We start from the raw sequence: 18,630 nt of genomic DNA, 5'->3' as shown, positions 1-18,630 counted from the left end.
AGTGCAGTGCAGACTCTGAGGTCTGCACCCAGCAGGAGGAATTCCTGCATCACTTCTTCCAGCCCAGCTGCCCCCATCCCTCCACATACCAGGTGCCAGAACACAGCTGTCTCTTCCTTGCTCCCCCAACCCAGGCAAGCTGTCCTGGGTGGGGCCGAGCTGGGTGGGGCCGCCCTGGGTAGTGTCCAGTGAGACTGTAGCTCCTGCAGGCAAATTCAGCTGGACACTGATGCTAAGCGGCAGTCCCTACTGGTGAGAGCTGGGCTGCTGCCCATTGGTGGGCGGTGGGGCACTGGGAGGGTAGGAAGTGTCTGGTTTGGGTGGATCAAGGTCCCTGAAAAGAAAACTTAGAATTGCCCAGGGAAGAACTCCTGTTGGATTGAGGGAGAGGGGTTAGGGAATGTCAGGTGATTGAGACTGCACAGGAGGAGGGGGTGACTAGAGGAAGGGAGGGTTTAAGGGACAGTAAGAGCCCCTGGAGGGGGCTGGGAATGGAGAGCTGTAGGTCCCAGCCCCGAATTTACTCTTGCCTTGGCTGTTTGTCTCCATCTGTGCTATGGTGAGTGTCCTCCTGACCCAGCCACCCTTCCCAAAGAAAGGGCATCTGGAGGGCTTCCCTGGTGCCGCAGTGGTTGAGAGTCCGCCTGCCAATGCAGGGGACGCGGGTTCGTGCCCCGGTCTGGGAAGGTCCCACATGCCGCGGAGCGGCTGGGCCCGTGAGCCATGGCCGCTGAGCCTGCGCGTCCGGAGCCTGTGCTCCACAACGGGAGAGGCCACAACAGTGAGAGGCCCGTGTACCGCAAAAAAAAAAAAAAAAAAAAAGAAAGGGCATCTGGAAAGCAAAAATGACCCGTGAATTGAGATCTGGGGGCGGGAGGGTATAAACTGAAGCGGGGGTTAAATCCTGCCCACCTCATGTCTTTGCCAGGTGAGGAGGGAGCAGGAAAGGCAAGCCTAGAGTCTAGATCGCCTTGGAAGTCACTGGCCATGCCCACTCTGCTGCTCCCGCTGCTGCTGCGGACGCTGCTGGCCCGCCTGCTGCTGCCTGCTGCCCGCCTTGCCCGCCGGCACTTCCTGCCCCTGCTGCGCCGGCTGGCCCACCGCCTGGGCTCTCAGGATATGCGAGAGGCTTTGCTGGGCTGTCTGTTGTTTGTCCTCAGCCAGAGACACCCGCCGGATGCTGGGGAGGCCTCCAGAGTGGCCCGCTTGGAGAGGAGGGACAGGCTAGCCTCCCAAAAATGAGGCCATGAATCCTGGTAGCAGCTGTATCCACTGAAACGCTTTCTTTTGGAGTAAGACAGTCCTGGCCCCATCACTGACTGCAACCTGCCCAGTGGGCAGAAGACATGGTGGGGGACTGAGCATGAGAGGGGTCCGGCCAGGACATGCCTCCCCCACTCCCCTGACTCCCAGCAGAGATGATTGGAAGGATGCTCTGCATTTAGCAGAAAGCCCATCATTATCCCTCCCTCCCTGCCCCTGCATTCTTCCCAAGAACTTTTCTTTTCTTTTTTTTTGGCCGCACAGCGTGTGGGATCTTGGTTTCGGACGAGGGATCGAATCTGCACCCCCTGCATTGGAAGTGCAGGGCCTTAAACCACTGGACCGCCAGGGAAGTCCCATCTTTTTAATTTTTTTTCCAAGAACGTTTCTAATTACCTCTGGCCTGTGAGGGGAAAGGAACTGACTCTCCTCCCTCCGCCACCCCCACCCGCAGGCAAATGGGGACATGAGGTCCAATGAGGGACAATGCTTAACCTAGCTAATCCAGACTGTCTGTCTTTGACTCGTGATTTACCAAGTAGTAAGACCTTGGTTCCCTAGGGAGTCAGTCCTGCCTCCAAAGCCCAGCATACAGCAGGTGCTCAATAAATATTTGTTGCTTTGAATGCCTGGGACGTCTTTGACAGTCTTTGTCACACTCCTGCACTGCATGACAGTCGAACCTGTCCAGAGGGTGGGATGGGGAAACAATTCAAGGCTTCCTTTTGCTACCTATTCCATTGTCCCTCTCGGTTTGTACGTCCTCTTGCCTAATTTGAGTATATTACACTGTAAACCAGCAGTCTTGGGTCTGCCTGGCCAGCTCAGGGTAAGGAGGTAAACGTCCTCCAGCAAGCGTGGACACTCTTCGCAGCTAGTGGTGTGGGAAGAGGGAGATTTGCTTGCTGAGGGACCCTGTGGGCAGCCGCCCAGAGGAGCAGTGTAGAAATGCATACCCCTGAGGGGTCCTCTGCTCAGGATGGGATCTAAAGGGTAGGGGGTGGGTGGGGTGTGATCTGAGGAATTCACCTATTTCCCCTCCCCAGTGGGAGGCCCCTCGGGGATCAAATAAGAGCTGTCAGAGGTATTTGCATGCCAGCCTCCGGATAATTTGCTTACGGTTCCCATGCAATACTCCTCCCTCCCACCCTCCTCCAGCGAGTCCTGGGCTCTCGGTTCAAAGCGGGAAAGTGGAGGAGTACAGGCTCCTTTCAGGACCCTCACCCCGTTAGCATACCTCTCAGAAGGTTGGCCTGGGGGAAGAACCGAGACCAGAGCTGTGGGCCCCCAAGCCGGCCCAGCGGGCTTTTCCGCCAGACCCCCGCCTCCCCACACCCCGGCACCATCTGCTTCCTCCCGGAGTCCCGAAAAGCCAGTGCACGTGCTCGACCCCTTCGGGAAGGTGACCCGGGGGAGGGGCGGGGTGAAGGGGATTCGAACCCCTGGTCCCCTCCAGGGTCACGGGCGCCTTTATTTATTTATTTCGCCCGCTCCGGGCCTCCCCTCCCGCCGGCCTTCCGGAGCGCTCCTCACTCCCGAGCGGCGCCGGCGGGACCGAGCCAGCCGCGGGGCGCGGGGCTGGCGCCGGGATCGCCCGTTGCAGCCCCTTTGCCGCCCGGCGGTATAGGCCGGTCAGACCCGGCGCGGACTCCGGTTTCCGGCCACGACGACGGCCCCAGTCCCGAAGTGAGGAGGCCAAACTGGGCCCTGTGAATTTCCGTCCGCACTCCCGGACTCCGGATGAGCCCTCAGAAGTCCCTGCAGGTGCGCTGGGAGCAGAGGCGGGGCCGCGGCGAGGGGGCGGGTCTGCGCGTGTGGGGCGGGGGAAATCAACGGAGTCTGCATCTGCGGTTTTTGGCGGAGGAGATCATTTTCCCAGACTTTGGAGGCCGTGGTGAGATGACTACCCTACCCTAACCACATTCAGTTGTCTCCAAGGTCGGAGACTTTCCCAGAGCAGAGGATAGGGGCAGAGGTCTGAGAAATGAAGCTGGAAAACCAAGCCCAGTCTTCCTGAACCCTGATCCCCGTACACACCCACAAGAAAGGTGAGGGACTTGAGGGTGTCCGACCCTGAGAGGGCTGGTTTCTGGCTTTAGTTTAGTTGATGTTTTGTTCATCATGGATTTTTTTCTTTTTTTTTGCATTAACTTTGATTTAAAAAAAATATTGCCTTTAAACATTATTTATCTGGATTCTGGAATATTTGGGCGCCCCCTTAAATATTGCAACTCAGGCAAGTTGCCTCTCTGGCCTCTCCCTAGTCCCAGCCTGCCAGAGGGCCACAGAGATAGAGTCGCAAACAAGACTAAGAACATAACTGTCACGAGACGAGTTGGTGACAAACTGCGGAGCCAAGCAAATCCACTTCCAGCAAACACAGATGGAGGCAGGGCTGGGGAAGGATAGGACTGGTTGTGTGAGGTGTTGAGGAAGGCTTGGGGCCTGGAAGGGGGGGGAGGGAATCAGGGCAAGCCACAGGCTCAAATAGGTGGGGGATCTGGTGGGGGTGGGATGCAGCTGGATCAGCCCTTCACACCCTACCCCTGTACCCGGGACCTGAGGAACCAAATGATTGGGCAGAGGGTGACAAGGACTGGCTGGGCCTGGAGGGCACAGGCCACTGTGAGTCGGGCTCCGAGGCTGTCCAGCAGAGGGCCCTGGCACCCAGCAACCATCTCTGCGTAGGGAGGTGGCTCTGGAGGGGTGTGGGTGCTGGCTGGGGGCCCAGGCGGGGAGAGTGCCAGACAGGCTTCTGTCCAGCAATAACAGCCCTGGCTGTTGCCATCTAGTGAGCAGGCTGAGCTTCAGCGGGGGTGGGGAGGGAAACCAGCCTTCCGCTGTCTGGCCTGTGACCCTCACCACTTCCCTCCAGTTTCTTTCCACTTCCAGCCCCCTTTGCACACAGCTGCAGCCAATGGCCACCAGCCTGGGGGATCCATTTGACCACGAAGGCCTGCCACCTCCACAGACTTAGAGACGGGAAGTGAGGATGGGGAGAGAGACAGGGGCCGAGCAAAAAGGGAGAAGAGGGCCAGGAGAGGAAGAGAGAGGCTGGACAAACACAGGGTAGGAATGGGGCGAGGGAGACCCAGACATGAAGCTGCCCTCAAGGCATGGGGCAGTGCCTAGAAAAATACCACTCATACCCCTCTTCCTGCCCTCTGTTTGGTTAAGACCAGGAGATGTTGGTATGTCATGTCTCTGTGGGGCCCTGAGCCAGTAGGCTGGGAACAGCCCTTCTGAGTATCTTGGGGTGCATCCACTGATCCATCCTAAGTAGAAAAACTACCCTTCCCCTCAGAGCCCAGTCTGTTCTCTGCGGAGAAGGCGTGACTCTGCCTTATCCCTACGATGTTAGTACTGCTAATTGTTAATTAGTGTCTATGGCTTCTCCAGGGTACAGGCCTCTTGGGTAACTGGGGCAAGGGTGTGGGGGGTGGATTGGATTTTCTGTCCTTAGCATCTCTCTAGCCTTTGGATTGTCCTCCTATAGTGAGGGCTGCTGTAGGGGCAGTGATCCCCCATCCCCCAGATTTACTGACCAACGAAAAAGGAGGGAATCCTTCCCCCTCCCTTGGAGGTACAAGAAGGACTGATCATTCCTCAGCATGCCCACCCCCTTCCTCCTCAGCCAGGGAGGATGTGGGGCTCTGCAAGGCTTCCACCTCTGAGTATCAGGACCATAGGATTCACTCAGGCTATAAGGCTGTTACGGGCTTTTTCTCTTCCCGTTGCCAGCTGTGCCTCAGCTTTTCCAATGTTCTGGATTTAGAAAGGGTGAATCATGAGAGGGCTACAGGGCTGTGGCTCCCCCTACCACGCCACACACATCCCTCTCTAAGTCAAAGTTGTCGGTGAGCGGATCTGTGTGGGAAAACCCAGGTCACACATCATGCTGATTCCGTCGGAGGGATCCCCGGCGTGGGGTCTGGGGAGAGGAAAGGATAGTCTGACTCGAAGAAAGTGGCACTGAAAAGGGAAGGGGGCGCTGGAAAGGAAAAAGGTGCAGTGTGAAAGAGATGGTGTGGGAGGGGGCTTGGGGAGCCATAACAGAACGTCTGAGATGGTGTAGGGGCGACGCGGGGGCCGTCCGGATCTGTCTGAGCGGGTTTGTCCCTGGGAGAGTCTCGAGACAGCTGTGTAGGAGTTCGTGTAACCCCAGCGCGGAGACCGGGGGTACCCAGTGTGCTGCTATACCCTCCAGCCCCACGTGCTCCGTGATAGGGCAGGGTTTGGCGTGGCAGCGCCCCCAGAGGTCCTATCTACAGAAATAGTGCAAGGTGTAGGCCAGGCGGCGGAGGATCTCGGGTCGGGGGGTCCCTCTGAGCCGGCAGCCGGCGTGAGGGGGGCGGGGGCGGGGGCGGGGCCTCGGCGGACGCCGGAGAGCGGACGCGGGCCGGGGCGCGCCGGGGCGGGGCGAACGGAGGGCGGGTTTGAATGTGCTCAGGCGGGCGCGGGAAGTGGCAGGGAAGGCGCGCAAACCTCCACGCGGGAGGACTCCTTCCCAGCAGGTGCTACCCGGGGACTTGGGGCCGGGGAACCGGGGGCCGGGGGTCGCCGGGGTGGAAGGCGCCGCTTGCCGCCTGCCACGAGAGCAGGGAGGCCGGGCCTGGCAGCTGCGCGGCCGGGGGAGGGGACGCGGGGTGGGCCCCACCTGAGCCCCACCCCGCCCCCGCGCTGAGCGTGCGGAGCCGCGCAGCACGTGGCGCGCCGAGGCCCGGGCGCAGGGGCACCTTGCGGGAACCCGGACCCGAGCGGGCGTGGACGACCTGGCTCCCGGGCCTGAAACCCGTTGTCGCGGAGCTGACCTCTGCAAGGGGCGGGCGAGTTGAAGGTTAATCTCGATCAATTCTTGTCGTTGGTACTGGGGAGGGGCCGCGCCGTTAACTGCGCTGGGTGCAGGGAATGGGGGTGGAGGAGCTGTCTCTTTAACCCCCGCCTTCTATTGGCCGAACTCGTGTACCTGGCCTCCCTTCCTGGGCGCGTCCTCATTTATTCCCGGAGAGAGGACCCTTGCTTCATTCAGAGAACAAAGACATACCCCAGATTTTCTTCCCAGCGGAGTGCTGTGGTGGAGGAGGGCTGATCCTACCCCTGCCCCTCACCTCTCTTGGGCCCGTCCCTTTGCCCATTCCTCTCGATCACCTCCAGACCTTCCTGCCTTGTCCTCCTGCCAGTGTGAGCTCTCCTTGCCAGAAAGTGTGTGTAATGGGGTGGGGGAGTGCCTTACAGCTGACACTTAGTTCAGGCTGGAGGTGACCTCGACCCCTACCTTATTTTTAATCCCTTACTTGGAGTAGAGTTACCCTGTCTCCCAGTATAGGAGGCTGGCTGGGAAACAGCCTTTATACCTCCCTCCCCACCCAGGAAGGAGGCTAGAGTAAGCTGCACATTGAGTTTGAATTCCAGCTCACCCATTCACTAGCTCTGTTACCTTTGGCAAATGACTCAACCTCTATGAACTTCAGCTGTCCTCGTCTGTTCTAGTAGAGACAGTTTTGTACTAGCTTATGGTGGTTGCGAGGGCAGGCAAGGGCAGGAGAAGGTATCTCCAGGTAGTGGCTGGCCCCATGTGGGATCCAAGGAAGTGGTGAATTTGATGCTACCACAGGGGTGTCTCTAGAAGCTGCGGTGCATGAGAGGTGTTTGGGGCCTGGGGTTGGGGAGGTGCTCAGTTTGGTGGCTGCTGTCAAGGCCTCATCTCGGCAGGCCAAGGCATGGCTGAGGAGCACCAGATGCTCTGAGCTGGTATCAAATCCCCGATTGCTGCCGGGCAAAGGCAGACAAAAACAAAATACCTGGGCTGGTCTGCTGAACGTCAGGATGTGGGCAGGGGGAGCGGGCTGCCCCTGGAGTTGACTTGTGCCCAGGACTGGGGTGAGGACAGTTGAGAACAGAGAGCAGGGGTGTAGCAGAAAGAAATACTCCTCTGAGCCTAAGAGAGATTTTACTGAGGAAGGGGAGATACTCTATTCTCCGCACCGCCCCCAACTCCCGCCTGTGCCGTTGAAGCTGCACCTGCTCTTTACTGCCAGGAATCTTGCCTGTGGGGGGTGAGGATGGAGCACAGGTTAGGGTGAGGTGAGAAGCTGGGGATTCCCCTCACTTCCTCTGCCCACACCCCAGTGTAGAGCCCTCTCGTCCCCGTCCTTCTAGAAAATGTATAAACTGTCATTCACCACTGTCCCAAGTGCCTAGAACAGTGCCTGGCTGGCATGCAGAGGTCTTCGGTAAATATTTGTGGAAAGGAAGAGTGCCTCCATCTGGAGCTATGTGGGTCTGCCCCTCCCCTCCCTGTCCTATGGCCCAGATGTGGGCCAGGGGGCTGAGGAAGGCCTTGGAGAGGCTGGAGTTTACCCAGGGAGGGGTTGAGAGGAATTATTGGGAGGGGGGGTAGAAAGGCCCATCGCGGTCCTTTCTTGGGGTCCCCAGGGCTGTGGTCTCAGGCTGGGGCCTGGAGCACTGGCTGCACCTGTGAGTTGACCCACCCCTCAGCTCCCCTGCTGAGACTGCTGGCTGTCTTATCTCCCAAGCTACTGGGCTGGGTTTTATCTCCCTGGTTGTGTTTGTGGGGAGGCTTCTCAGAATGGGGCTGCTCCCTCCCACAGTGAGGCCTGGGGGGTTCTCTCCTGATATGCCCTGTGCCGCCACGTTCATTCTAGACCCTTACTCTGGAGGAGCCCATGGACAAGGCCTGCTGCCTGAGCCTGAGCTAGGACCACCTCCCACGGACCGCCCGGGCCCCCTCTGCCCCCACCCTTCTGCTGGCAAGTCTGAGTGCTGGTCCTGGTGGGCAAGGAAGCCAGTCCTCACCCAGAACGGTAGAGCTGGCTCCAGAGCTAGGCCCACACGTTGGGGACACGCCAGCACACGCCTGCCTGGCTTTCTATGCCATCCGAGAGAAAGCTGTTTCCTCTCCTGGTGCCAGGGAGCCTCTCCCTGCCCGAGCAGGGAAGGGATACTGAGGGAGGAGGCTGGATGCCTGGGGACTAGGCAGCCTCTGCTCCCATCCCTCCAGTCTTCCCTCCAACTTTGTTCTCAGAAAGGGGAAGAGGACATGGGAGTGAGTCAGAGAGGAATCCGGGGGGATGGGATGACCCTGTGGCCAGGACTGGGGGTCAGGGGAGAGGCTGGGTCCCCACACACATCCTGAAGTATGTTCCTGGAAGACTGGCCACGAACCAGGGAGCCTCTGGGCAGTGGCTGGAAAGGATGGTTAGGGTGCCACCAGCAGAGAGGCTGGAGTCTGGGGCGCCCCCAGGAGGGGACAGGCTCTCCAAATCCCACCCTAACCATGAGCCCAGGGGCTCCCTGGGAGTGCAGAGAGGTCAGACTTGCAGAGAGAGCTGGGGAGGGAGGCCTCGCTGGTTTGGCCTCGGTCATCACCCCTGAGGCTGCTGCTTCTGCGGATCTGTTTGTTTTGTGTCCTCCCTCCTCCCTCCTCCCTCCCCCTATCCTCTCGCTCTTATCTCCTTTCTGTTTCCCTCCTTCTGTCCCCACTTCATTGTCATCACTGTCCCTGACCCCTCCCGCTGTCTCCCCTGCGTTTAACTGTTTTTCTCTCCCTCTCAACCATACCTCCTCCTCCTTCCCTCCTGTGCTCCACCCTCCTGTTTCCCTGCTTACAAACTGCTTCAACTGCTGGATAAAAATAGCGGTGGCAGTGGCCAGGCCAGGCCGGGAGCCAGGTAGAGCCTGAGCAGGCAGGGGAGCCCAGCGGGCCAGGCCCAAGGGGTCAGAGGGAGCAGTCCTGAGAGGCAGGGCCGGGAGTGGGGCTTTCTGGACTCTCCAGCCTGCCCGTTCTGTCTGCCCTGCCCTCCTCACCCCCCAACCAAGCGTCTGAAGAGGCCTGTGGGGAAGCGGGGCCGAGACAGGACCTCACACTGCTTCTGCCCCCAGCAAGCACCAAGGGAGGAGGCCATCAGCCAGGCATAACCAAGAACGCCGTCACCATGACAACCAGTCACCAGCCTCAGGACAGGTACTGGGGGACCTGGGCTGTGAATCCAGGGGAGTGGAAAGGGGTGTCCAGGAGGCTGGGTGCCATATCCTTTGGAACCACTGACGGGCCTTCCAGCTATGAGGTAGCTATGAGTCGGGTCTGCATCAGGGGTGGGGGCCCTTCGTGCTGTGGCTGGGTGCTGATGGGGGTGTCTCCGGTGAGGCCCGGGGTGGTGGGCAGCAGCCCCTCCCTGGCCTGTCAGAGTTTCCAGTGTTCAGCAGCTTCCAGCTCCTGCCACCACCGTGGGGAGACATCTGGCAGCACCCCTCATTTCTGAGCTGGCCGGCCGGCGGGGCTGGCCTCTGCCTCACCCTGATCCTGACTCTGACCTCCCTTTCACTTCCCCACCTCCGGAGCCTAGGAGTTCCCTCCAGTTAGACCTGCATCCATGATCATGCATGTGTGTTTTGGGGGAAGAGGTTGTAGCTGGATGCAAGTTCTCCCAGGAGTCTAGGCCCCCAAAAAGTTGATGAAGCCATGCCTGGGGTCCAAAACAGCCTTCCACCCGGGCCCCCCAATCCCATCACCGCTCCCCTGCCCATCCTGTCCCCCTGTGCCAAAGGCCATGGAACTAGGCCACTTCTAGCTGTGGGACCTTGGGCACTTAGCTTTGTGTCTCTGAAACCATCTCCCACCTGTAAAAGAGATGTGAGGTTTACTTGGGTGGGAGGGAATTTAAGGACACATAGTAAGTACAGGCCCCAAGCTGTTTGGTTGGTTCCCTCCGCGGTGTCTTTTGTTCCCAGGCTGCCTGCCGCCCTATCCCAGCACCCCCATCTGGTGGCAGCTCTCTGAACCCTTTCCCCTTCTCCACTGGCCTTGTGGCACTCACCCAGCCCCACTCTGGCCCTCTGTCCTGTGGGACCTTGGCTGGGAATTCTCCCTTCCTCTGGGCCTCTCGATCAAGGCCTCACCTCTCTTCCTCAAGGTGGGGAATATATGAGGGAGATGGGGGGCGCTGAACTTGTCAGGGCTCAGACCTGCCCACTTGGGGTGCCTACCCAGGCCTCCAGCTGGTGCGGCCAGGCCCTGCGCTCTGGCTAGACCCGTCTGCTCGTTGCCTTGGGCTTGTCCCTGCCAGCTCTGTGAAGAAAGCGGGTGTGGGCTCTGGGGAAAGTATGGCAGACACATCTGGAGACCACAGTGGGAGGGCCCAGGGCTGTCTGGGGAAAGCTGTCCCGTCCCAGACAGGCCCTGAGGGGTAGGGCTTGGGGCAGTGACCTGGCCTAGGCTGGGTGGCGCTTATTAACACTCTGGGGCCCAGATGATGTCCAGTGGCCTGGTCCCTCCTGGCCTCTCCTACGTGGTGCAAACTACAAAGCTGGTCCTGTCTAGGCCAGGAAAAAACAGCTCCCTCACTTCCCAGATGTCCCAAGGCTCCCTGCCTGCCTGCCCTCCTAGATCCAGAATGGTCTGGGAGTTTCCTGACCTCAGAATCCTCTTTGGAGAGCCACACAGCCCTGCCCTGACAGTATAATCACTTCCAGCCTGTCTGGCGGGGGTGGAAGGACTGTGTTGCTTTCCCACTCACCCTCCCACCCCTAGCCTTTAGCAGGATTTCCAAAACCACCTCCGGATGCGTGGGTCACACTGGTTCCCAAGCCTGCGTCCCCTGAGTCTTTGGGGCTGAGAATGGTCCTTTGGGCCATGCCCTTCGGTCCTATGTCCCTGGTCCCCTTCCCTCTCGGGACTCATCTGTGCCCTCTCCCCCATCCCAGGCCACCTCTCCCTCCACATACATACACAAATAGGAGGACGCAAGCCCTGTGCCCTGGGACAGCTGGAGAGATAGAAGGGGAGGGGGCTGCCCCAGGTTTGATTTGGGAAGGAGGGTGGGATGGTGAGTCACCTGGCCTCACTTTCCTCTCCCATCCCCAGGTACAAAGCCGTCTGGCTTATCTTCTTCATGCTGGGTCTGGGGACGCTGCTGCCCTGGAATTTTTTCATGACAGCCACTGCGGTGAGATATGGGGGATGGGCTCCCAGGGGCATGTCCACTGGGCACGTAGGGCCTGGATCTGTGCTGTGGGCACGGGGAGAGAGGTTCCAACACTCTCTGTGCAACCCTCACAGTATTTCACAAACCGCCTGGACATGTCCCAGAATGCGTCCTTGGTCCCTGCTGAGCCGAGCAAGGACATCCAGGCTTCGGCCGGCCCCTCAGCACCCTTGCCAGAGCGGAACTATCTCAGCGCCATCTTCAACAACGTCATGACCTTATGTGCCATGCTGCCCCTACTGCTGTTCACCTGCCTCAACTCCTTCCTGCACCAGAGGTGAGTGCCCGGGCCCCCACCCTGACCGCTCACTGCCTCGTGCCCTCCCTGGGCTGAGCCCCTGGCTTTACCACCCGTCTCTGCCGTCGTGGCCTCTCTGGCAGGATCCCCCAGTCTGTGCGGATCCTGGGCAGCCTGGTGGCCATCCTGTTGGTGTTCCTGATCACTGCCATCCTGGTGAAGGTGCCCCTGGATGCTCTGCCCTTCTTTGTCGTCACCATGATGAAGATCATGCTCATTAATTGTAAGCCGGGCTGGGTGGGGACCTGGGGCAGAGATCTTCCCACATACCTGCCCCTTTCTTTCACACCCACAGTTGGCCAGAGAGAAATCTCTTCCTCCCTCTGGGTGGTCAGGATTCAGAAGCCTGAGCGGGCATGGACCAGGTGTGGGAGAGGAGGCCCTGGGAGTGGGGAGAGAAGGGCCGCTCAGCGTCAAGACTTACTGAGAGTAAAGCAGGAATTACAGGGGCCCCGGCCACCCACCCGGCTCCTCCCTCCCCTGCTGATGCCCACCCTGTTCCCCAGCGTTCGGTGCCATCCTGCAAGGCAGCCTGTTTGGCCTGGCCGGCCTCCTGCCCGCCAGCTACACAGCCCCCATCATGAGTGGTCAGGGCCTGGCAGGCTTCTTTGCCTCTGTGGCCATGATCTGCGCCATCGCCAGTAAGTCTTGCCGTCTGTCTGCCTGTCGCCCTGGTTGTTGTTGTGGGGAGAAGGGGAGGGGGCCTGTCTCTGATCGCTGACACCCTCCACCCCAGGTGGCTCGGAGCTGTCGGAAAGTGCCTTTGGCTATTTTATCACAGCCTGTGGGGTTATCATTTTGACGATCGCCTGTTATCTGGGCCTGCCGAGGCTGGTGAGCTCTTGGAGAACACCGGGTTTGGGGTCTAGGGCGGGTCCAGGACTCCGGATCAGGGGTGTTGTGGGTGTGAAACCTGGGGGAGGTGGAGATTCTGGAGATTCCGCTTCTGAATCCACCTTCCTGGTCTTCCCTCACTTGATAGGAATTCTACCGCTATTACCAGCAACTCAAGCTCGAAGGGCCCGGGGAGCAGGAGACCAAGCTGGACCTCATTAGCAAAGGTCTGAAGAGACTGAGGAAGCTGGGGTGGAGGACAGTCTGCCCAGCAGGGAGGCAGCATGAGCTGAGGGCAAGAATGAGCGTGCTGTAGTGATGCCAGAGGCGAGAGGGATCAGGGATGGGGTGAGGGGTCACAATAGTAAATAGGGGCTGGGATAGAGAAGCTGGGGGGAGATCCTGGGTGGCCTTGAATGCCTGAAGACATTGGGAAGCAATTTCAGATTCTTGGACAGGGCGTAACCTGACCTGAGGCTCCTGGGAGAGGTCAGGGGACTTGCACACTGGGAGTTCGAAGGCCGTCTGGGCTAAGTGTCAGGGCGCGGCTGTGCACTGGTTAAGGGAATGTCCACCCTCAGCTGACCCCAGCCCTTTTGGGGATTGTGTCATCTGTTGCTCTGTCCTTCCCACAACTTGAAGATCCTTCCACCACCTGTCACCCCCCAGGAGAGGAGTCAAAAGCAGGCCAAGAGGAGGCCAGAGTTTCAGCCCCCAACTCTCAGCCCGCCGACGAAAGTCACTCTGTCTGCGTCATCCTCAAAAATGTATGTGGGGCTTGGGCATCCTGCCTTCTACCCCTCACCCTCTTTCTCTCCTTTTGTTCCTTTCCCCACCCCACCCTCCCCCTTCCCAGCACTACCCATCCTCTCCCTTTCTTTTTTTTTTTAATTTATTAATTATTTATTTATTTTGGCTGCTCCGGGTCTTAGTTGCGGCACATGGGATCTTTGTTGCATCACGCAGGCTTCTTAGTTGCATCATGCGTGGGGGATCTAGTTCCCCGACCAGGGATGGAACCCGGGCCCCCTGCATTGGGAGCACGGAGTCTTACACACTGGACTACCTGGGAAGACCCCATCCCCTCCGTTTCTGACTGGAGACTGGCCACTTTCCTGGATTCTCGTGTGTGTGTGTGTGTGTGTGTGTGTGTGTGTGTGTGTGTGTGTGTGTTGGGGAATCTTGGTTCTTTAATGATGCACAACCGCCATGAAGACACAGACCTGAGTCCCTTTCCTCCAGATCTTAGTCCCGGCTCTCTCCGTCTGCTTCGTCTTCACCATCACTATTGGGATGTTTCCTGCCGTGGCTGCCGAGGTCAAGTCCAGCATTGCGGGCACCAGCGCCTGGAGTGAGGACCCTATGGGTTCCCAGGATGGGGAAGGACAGGGGCTCCAGCAGGGCTAGGACTCCAGGGGGGGGGAGCTTGGACTGCTGTCTCCCCAGCCAGACTCTCCTGGTCCATTTGCCCTTCCCTGGGCTGGAAGCATCTTCTCCATTTTATAGCTGGGAAAACTGAGTCCCAGTGAGGGTCAGGGTTGTAGATTCTGCCTCTCTTGGACCTGCTAACCGTTCCCTAATCTACTCTTTCTCTTCCAGGAGGCTACTTCATTCCTGTGTCCTGTTTCCTGACTTTCAATATCTTTGACTGGCTGGGCCGGAGCCTCACAGCCTTCACCATGTGGGTAAGTGAAGGAAGGGGGCACCAAGACCCTGTGAGAGGGGAGAGTCCAGCCTGAGACCCAGAGAGGGAACCAAGAAAGTATGGTGAAAAGGCCACCATGCTGTTTTAAAAACCAAGACACAATCTACGTATAGTAAGGCGTACAAGTTGTAGGTGTACAGTTTAATGACTGTATATACACACACAAGTAAACATACACACCCCCCTGATAAGCACCACCCAGGTCAAGATATAGAACATGGCCAGCACTCTAGAAGGCTCTATCATGCCCCCTCCCAGGCAGTACCCCTGAAGGGTAACTTCGTTTTGAGATTTCAATTCAGATCCTGAGGGACCCCAAATGGAGCCCTGGGGGCCTTGGTCGGGGGCCTGGGTGTGCCCTGGGGGCTGGTGCAGCCTGACTGAGACACTGCCTGATCTCTGCAGCCTGGGAAGGACAGCCGCTGGCTGCCGATCCTGGTGCTGGCCCGGCTGGCCTTCGTGCCTCTGCTGCTGCTGTGTAACGTCCATCCCCGCCACAACCTGGCCGTGGTCTTTGAGCACGATGCCTGGTTCATCTTCTTCATGGCTGCCTTCGCCTTCTCCAACGGCTATCTCGCCAGTCTCTGCATGTGCTTTGGGCCCAAGTGAGTGGGGAGTGTGGTGGTCTCAGGAGGGGGCTAGTGCTCCAATGGGGGACACTCAGTAGAGGGAGAGAGGGCAAAAGAAGATTCCTGATCCTGGAGCTCAGGGTTTCCAGGCTGAGAGAGGAGCCCACTGGCCCTAGGGTCCCAGGCAGTGGTGGGTAGGAGAGGGGTCGGGTGAGGGAGGGGCTCCCAGGGAAAGGTAGAGACAGCCCCAGTACACATCCCCCCAAGAGGGGAAGTACGACAGGTGGGTAAGCAGAATTAGATGCTCTGGGTGGAGCTGGGGTAGGGGCCATCCTAAGGTAGCCTCACCCTCCCTCCTTTAGGAAAGTGAAGCCAGCCGAGGCAGAGACAGCTGGAGCCATCATGGCCTTCTTTTTGTCTCTGGGCCTGGCGCTGGGGGCTGTCTTCTCCTTCCTGTTCCGGGCAATCGTGTGACCGAGGATGGACGGAAGGATGGCACCGGCCACCTGCTCCTGCCTTCCTTCTCCTTCAGGGATGGGCAGGGGTCCTCTGGAGGTTTTCTTTTCTAGCCGACTTCTGCTGTCTCACGGCCTGTGCTGGGCCCAGCATCCAGGCCTGGAGGAGAGAGCCTCTGAGGATGGACGGTGGGGACACTGTGGGCCTGAGAGTCAGAGTTGAGGGAGGGGACACAGCCTCTGTGTCTGCTCATGTGCTCCCCGCACCCGCCCCCCGCACTTAGCTCTGATCGATCCCTGCCTGGCAGAGCGGCAGAGGCTCCTAGTCTCAGAGAGTGTATGTCATGTGTCTACCTGTTTGCCTGTACCAGGGGTGGCTAGGGGTCAGGACTGCTTGTTCTGAAGTCTTATCTGATACTTCTGCCCCCTTCTCCCCATGTGCCTCTTCCCTCCACCTCCCCATGTTCTTGCCCATCATGAACCCTGTACAGTCACCATTTTACTGACTTTTTTTTACACTCAAACCAGGTGCCTTCAAAGGCTCTCTGATTAAATAAACTCTTTTTTTTTTTTTCCCCCTCTCCATGGCTCCCTGTGTGCTCCAGCCATGGCTTCATGCCCTGGAGAGGCTGGAGGGACGGCAGCCTGAGTCTGGGGGGATGAGCCTGACCCAGATGGGCCTTGGCCAGCACTGGGCTGGGGTCCAAGTCAGGGGGGTGAGGGTGGGTGTTGGTCCTCTTAGTCTCAGAATGACTACAGTACCTCCTGCTGGGGCCGCAGAGGACGGACAGGCCTGGAGCCAGGACACCCAGACTACTGGCCGAGACGGAGAAAGGCCATTTTCCTTTGCCGGTTCATCCCTTGTTTCATAGGCCTGGGGGTGGAGACAGTGCCCCATCTTCCTTTTGTCTTCACGGTCATCCCCTCCACTCTGTCCTCACCCCGCAGCCCGGGGACTGAGTTCTCTACAAATGACCAGCTCCACCACCCTGTACCCGCAAGCTCCTGGCTGCACTCCCACCTTCCCAGCAGGAAGAGGCTGCAGCCCAAAGGTTCTGCCCTGCCTGGCACTCGGCCCTGACACCGAAGTCAAGGCAGACTTCTTGGCGAACAAGGGGCCTGTGTGTCCTCAGGGAAGCTGGGCCCCCTTTCTCTTCCCAAACTTTGGCCAAGGGAGGTGTGCGGTGGCTCGGGACCATGAGAGGCGTCGGTGGAGGGGGCCATACTGCTGGGTCCCCCTTCTCAAAAAGGACTCTTGCGGATAGGAAGTGAAACCAGAGCTCTGGCCTCTGAGCTGCCACTGCCCCCACCCCCCACACCCTTGGCACTGCTGTCGGGGCTTTATTTCTGACAGTTTAATTGAAGGCTTCAGGCTTCATTAAGGGCTGTTAGCACATTTTTAAGGGCTTTTGATGAGCTCTGAAGTCCTAACAGGGGAGTTAAATATATCATCATAGGGGGAACTGGAGTCCACAGAAATACCCCAGGGTACACGCCAAACCAGGGTACAGAATCTGAGGTTGGTGGGAAACAAGGTGTTCTTTCCTATCAGTTTCAAAAGCAGAGGGTGCCCTGAGTGTTCTCTCGTCCCTGCGGTGCCCTTTGGCCACGAGGCGGAGAGAAAACTGCACCCTTGCTCTGCTCCCTCTCACTCCATCTCAACTTCCGAGAGTCCTACTGGGTTCCTTCCTCAGCACCACAGCCCCTCAGGGACCCTGTGCTTCTTCCCTGGGTCGCTTCTTGCCTCCTGCCTGGCCTTTCAGGACTCCTGCCAGGTCTCCTGCAGCCCATCCCACACACGACAGCAGAATAAGCTGAAAACACATTCAGTCACAGGCGGGCTTCTCCCTGGGGCACGCCAAACATTTCCTGATTACCACCACCAGCGACAGCCAGTTTCTACCTTTCCTTCTCCCTCTGCACCTCAGAACTTTTGTAACTGGGACTATGCTCTTAACTCCAGTTACCAGACTGTCATGTTTTTCAGGTTTGGGTCTACATTCTCTGTTTTCACTCTTTAAGCTCCCAGAGGTACTCGAAGATGTTTGCTTCCTTGCATCTGCTTGTCCAGCCTCACAGTCTTCACAGGCCAGATTCCAGCTGTGTGGTAGCACTCATTTCAATGCCTGTTCCCACGAGATAGAGATGGGTGTTAAGTAGGTTTCTCACAACTCCAGCAATGGCTTGAAGGACAAATTTAGATTACAGTCGCATCTTTCTGAACTGGAATTGATGAAGAAAGTGACTAGACTCTTCCAATTTTTTTTCTAATGCAAATGCCAAAAAATATGAGTCTCACTCGTGTCACTCACGCCCTCAGTGTCCTCACCTGAGAATGGGGAGCTCTTGGGGGTTAGGAAAAGTAGCTCCTGCCAGGGCTTCCCTGGTGGCGCAGTGGTTGAGAGTCCGCCTGCCGATGCAGGGGTCACGGGTTCGTGCCCCGGTCCGGGAAGATCCCACATGCCGCGGAGCGGCCGTGCCCATGAGCCATGGCCGCTGAGCTTGCGCGTCCAGAGCCTGTGCTCCGCAATGGGAGAGGCCACAACAGTGAGAGGCCGGCGTACCGCGCAAAAAAGAAAAAAAAAAAAAAAAGCTCCTGCCGACCCAACTGCAGTGATGGCCCCCGGCCACACGTGGGCGCTCTGCAGACAACACCGCCTGTGGGAAGCAGGCCGCTCTGGGGCCTCACCACTTTTCCTCTTAGCACATTGCTTCCTGTAAGGTGGGCAAGGGCTAAACTTGTGCTGGTCGTCACCTTCCTCCCGTGCGACATTTCTGCCCCAAGCGGTGGTCTGTGTATTAGGCGGCTGTATTCCCTGGAGTGGCTGCCACTGCAACACAAATTTCCCTCGTTTAATCTTATGTGGTGAATTGTTGCAGCTTCAAACTTTTTTTTTTTTTTTTTACGGTACGCGGGCCTCTCACTACTGCTGCCTCTCCCGTTGCCGGACGCGCAGGCTCAGCGGCCACGGCTCACCAGCCCAGCCGCTCCGCGGCATGTGGGATCCTCCCGGACCGAGGCACGAACCCGTGTTCCCTGCATAGGCAGGCGCACTCTCAACGACTGCGCCAACAAGGAAGCCCAGCTTCAAACTTTTGAAAAGCTAAGAGCCCCAGTAAAATTAGCAGTCGTCCTTAAAAATAGAAGTGAAGCGTCGGGTATGACGGATGAATTGCAATATACTTGTGTTTGTATTCTTTGGGGTGAACATGGAAAGAGTATGGTGGCAGCAGGTGCTTGACAGGAAACCCCCAATTATTGGGAAAATTATCCTCAGGGTGTTAAACTCTGATAGGGATTCAAAATGGATGTGAGCAGAGAAGTGCAGAGTCACCTTAAAGAGATAGCCCGGCTGTGGCCGGCAGGCCCCGCCTGAAACCCAAGTCCTGACACTGGAAGAGTGGCAGTCGGAGGGAGAGGGGCCAGGCTGGTTCTTGGGGCAGGTCGGCAGTGAGTGTGGAGATGGGCAAAGCCGGCGTTCCCCCTGCTCCGCCCCTCAAC

At 58.3% G+C, this 18,630-nt stretch overlaps 2 protein-coding genes across 7 annotated transcripts; both read left to right on the top strand.

Moving 5' to 3' along the window:
• The first annotated feature begins 915 nt into the window (after positions 1-915).
• On the top strand, positions 916-1,242 carry MYMX (myomixer, myoblast fusion factor). Its single transcript, XM_029241868.1, has one exon. The coding sequence runs from the start codon at positions 916-918 to the stop codon at positions 1,240-1,242; it is 327 nt and encodes a 108-aa protein (XP_029097701.1).
• Positions 1,243-2,815: 1,573 nt separating this feature from the next.
• Positions 2,816-15,737, top strand: SLC29A1 (solute carrier family 29 member 1 (Augustine blood group)). 6 transcript variants are annotated; one of them, XM_029243740.1, is made up of 13 exons: positions 2,816-3,027; positions 9,166-9,247; positions 11,147-11,228; positions 11,342-11,544; positions 11,649-11,788; positions 12,072-12,206; positions 12,302-12,399; positions 12,548-12,626; positions 13,069-13,166; positions 13,642-13,750; positions 13,999-14,084; positions 14,510-14,709; positions 15,036-15,736. In XM_029243740.1, exons 2-13 carry the CDS (start codon positions 9,219-9,221, stop codon positions 15,145-15,147), a joined length of 1,371 nt encoding a protein of 456 aa, XP_029099573.1. In that variant the 5' UTR covers positions 2,816-3,027; positions 9,166-9,218; the 3' UTR covers positions 15,148-15,736. The 6 variants fall into 6 exon arrangements, with proteins under 6 accessions (XP_029099573.1, XP_029099570.1, XP_029099574.1 ...); XM_029243737.1 differs by lacking the exon at positions 2,816-3,027 and adding an exon at positions 3,186-3,311; XM_029243741.1 differs by lacking the exon at positions 2,816-3,027 and adding an exon at positions 5,704-5,777 and having other exon boundaries at positions 9,170-9,247; positions 15,036-15,737.
• The last annotated feature ends 2,893 nt before the right edge of the window (positions 15,738-18,630 follow it).

The sequence above is a fragment of the Monodon monoceros genome, unplaced genomic scaffold, assembly GCF_005190385.1.
Source record: "Monodon monoceros isolate NGI ecotype Baffin Bay Population unplaced genomic scaffold, NGI_Narwhal_1 Super_Scaffold_3, whole genome shotgun sequence".
Lineage (NCBI taxonomy): Eukaryota > Metazoa > Chordata > Mammalia > Artiodactyla > Monodontidae > Monodon > Monodon monoceros.
This window is presented reverse-complemented; position numbering and strand designations above follow the sequence as displayed.

What these genes read in the sequence shown, in the direction of transcription:
- MYMX (XM_029241868.1), top strand. Translation starts at nt 916, where the DNA reads ATGTCTTTGCCAGGTGAGGAGGGAGCAGGAAAGGCAAGCCTAGAGTCT.
- SLC29A1 (XM_029243741.1), top strand. Translation starts at nt 5,704, where the DNA reads ATGTGCTCAGGCGGGCGCGGGAAGTGGCAGGGAAGGCGCGCAAACCTC. An exon ending in TTTTCATGACAGCCACTGCG is followed by an intron (nt 11,229 to 11,341) that starts GTGAGATATGGG and finishes CAACCCTCACAG; the next exon opens with TATTTCACAAACCGCCTGGA. An exon ending in CATGATCTGCGCCATCGCCA is followed by an intron (nt 12,207 to 12,301) that starts GTAAGTCTTGCC and finishes CCTCCACCCCAG; the next exon opens with GTGGCTCGGAGCTGTCGGAA.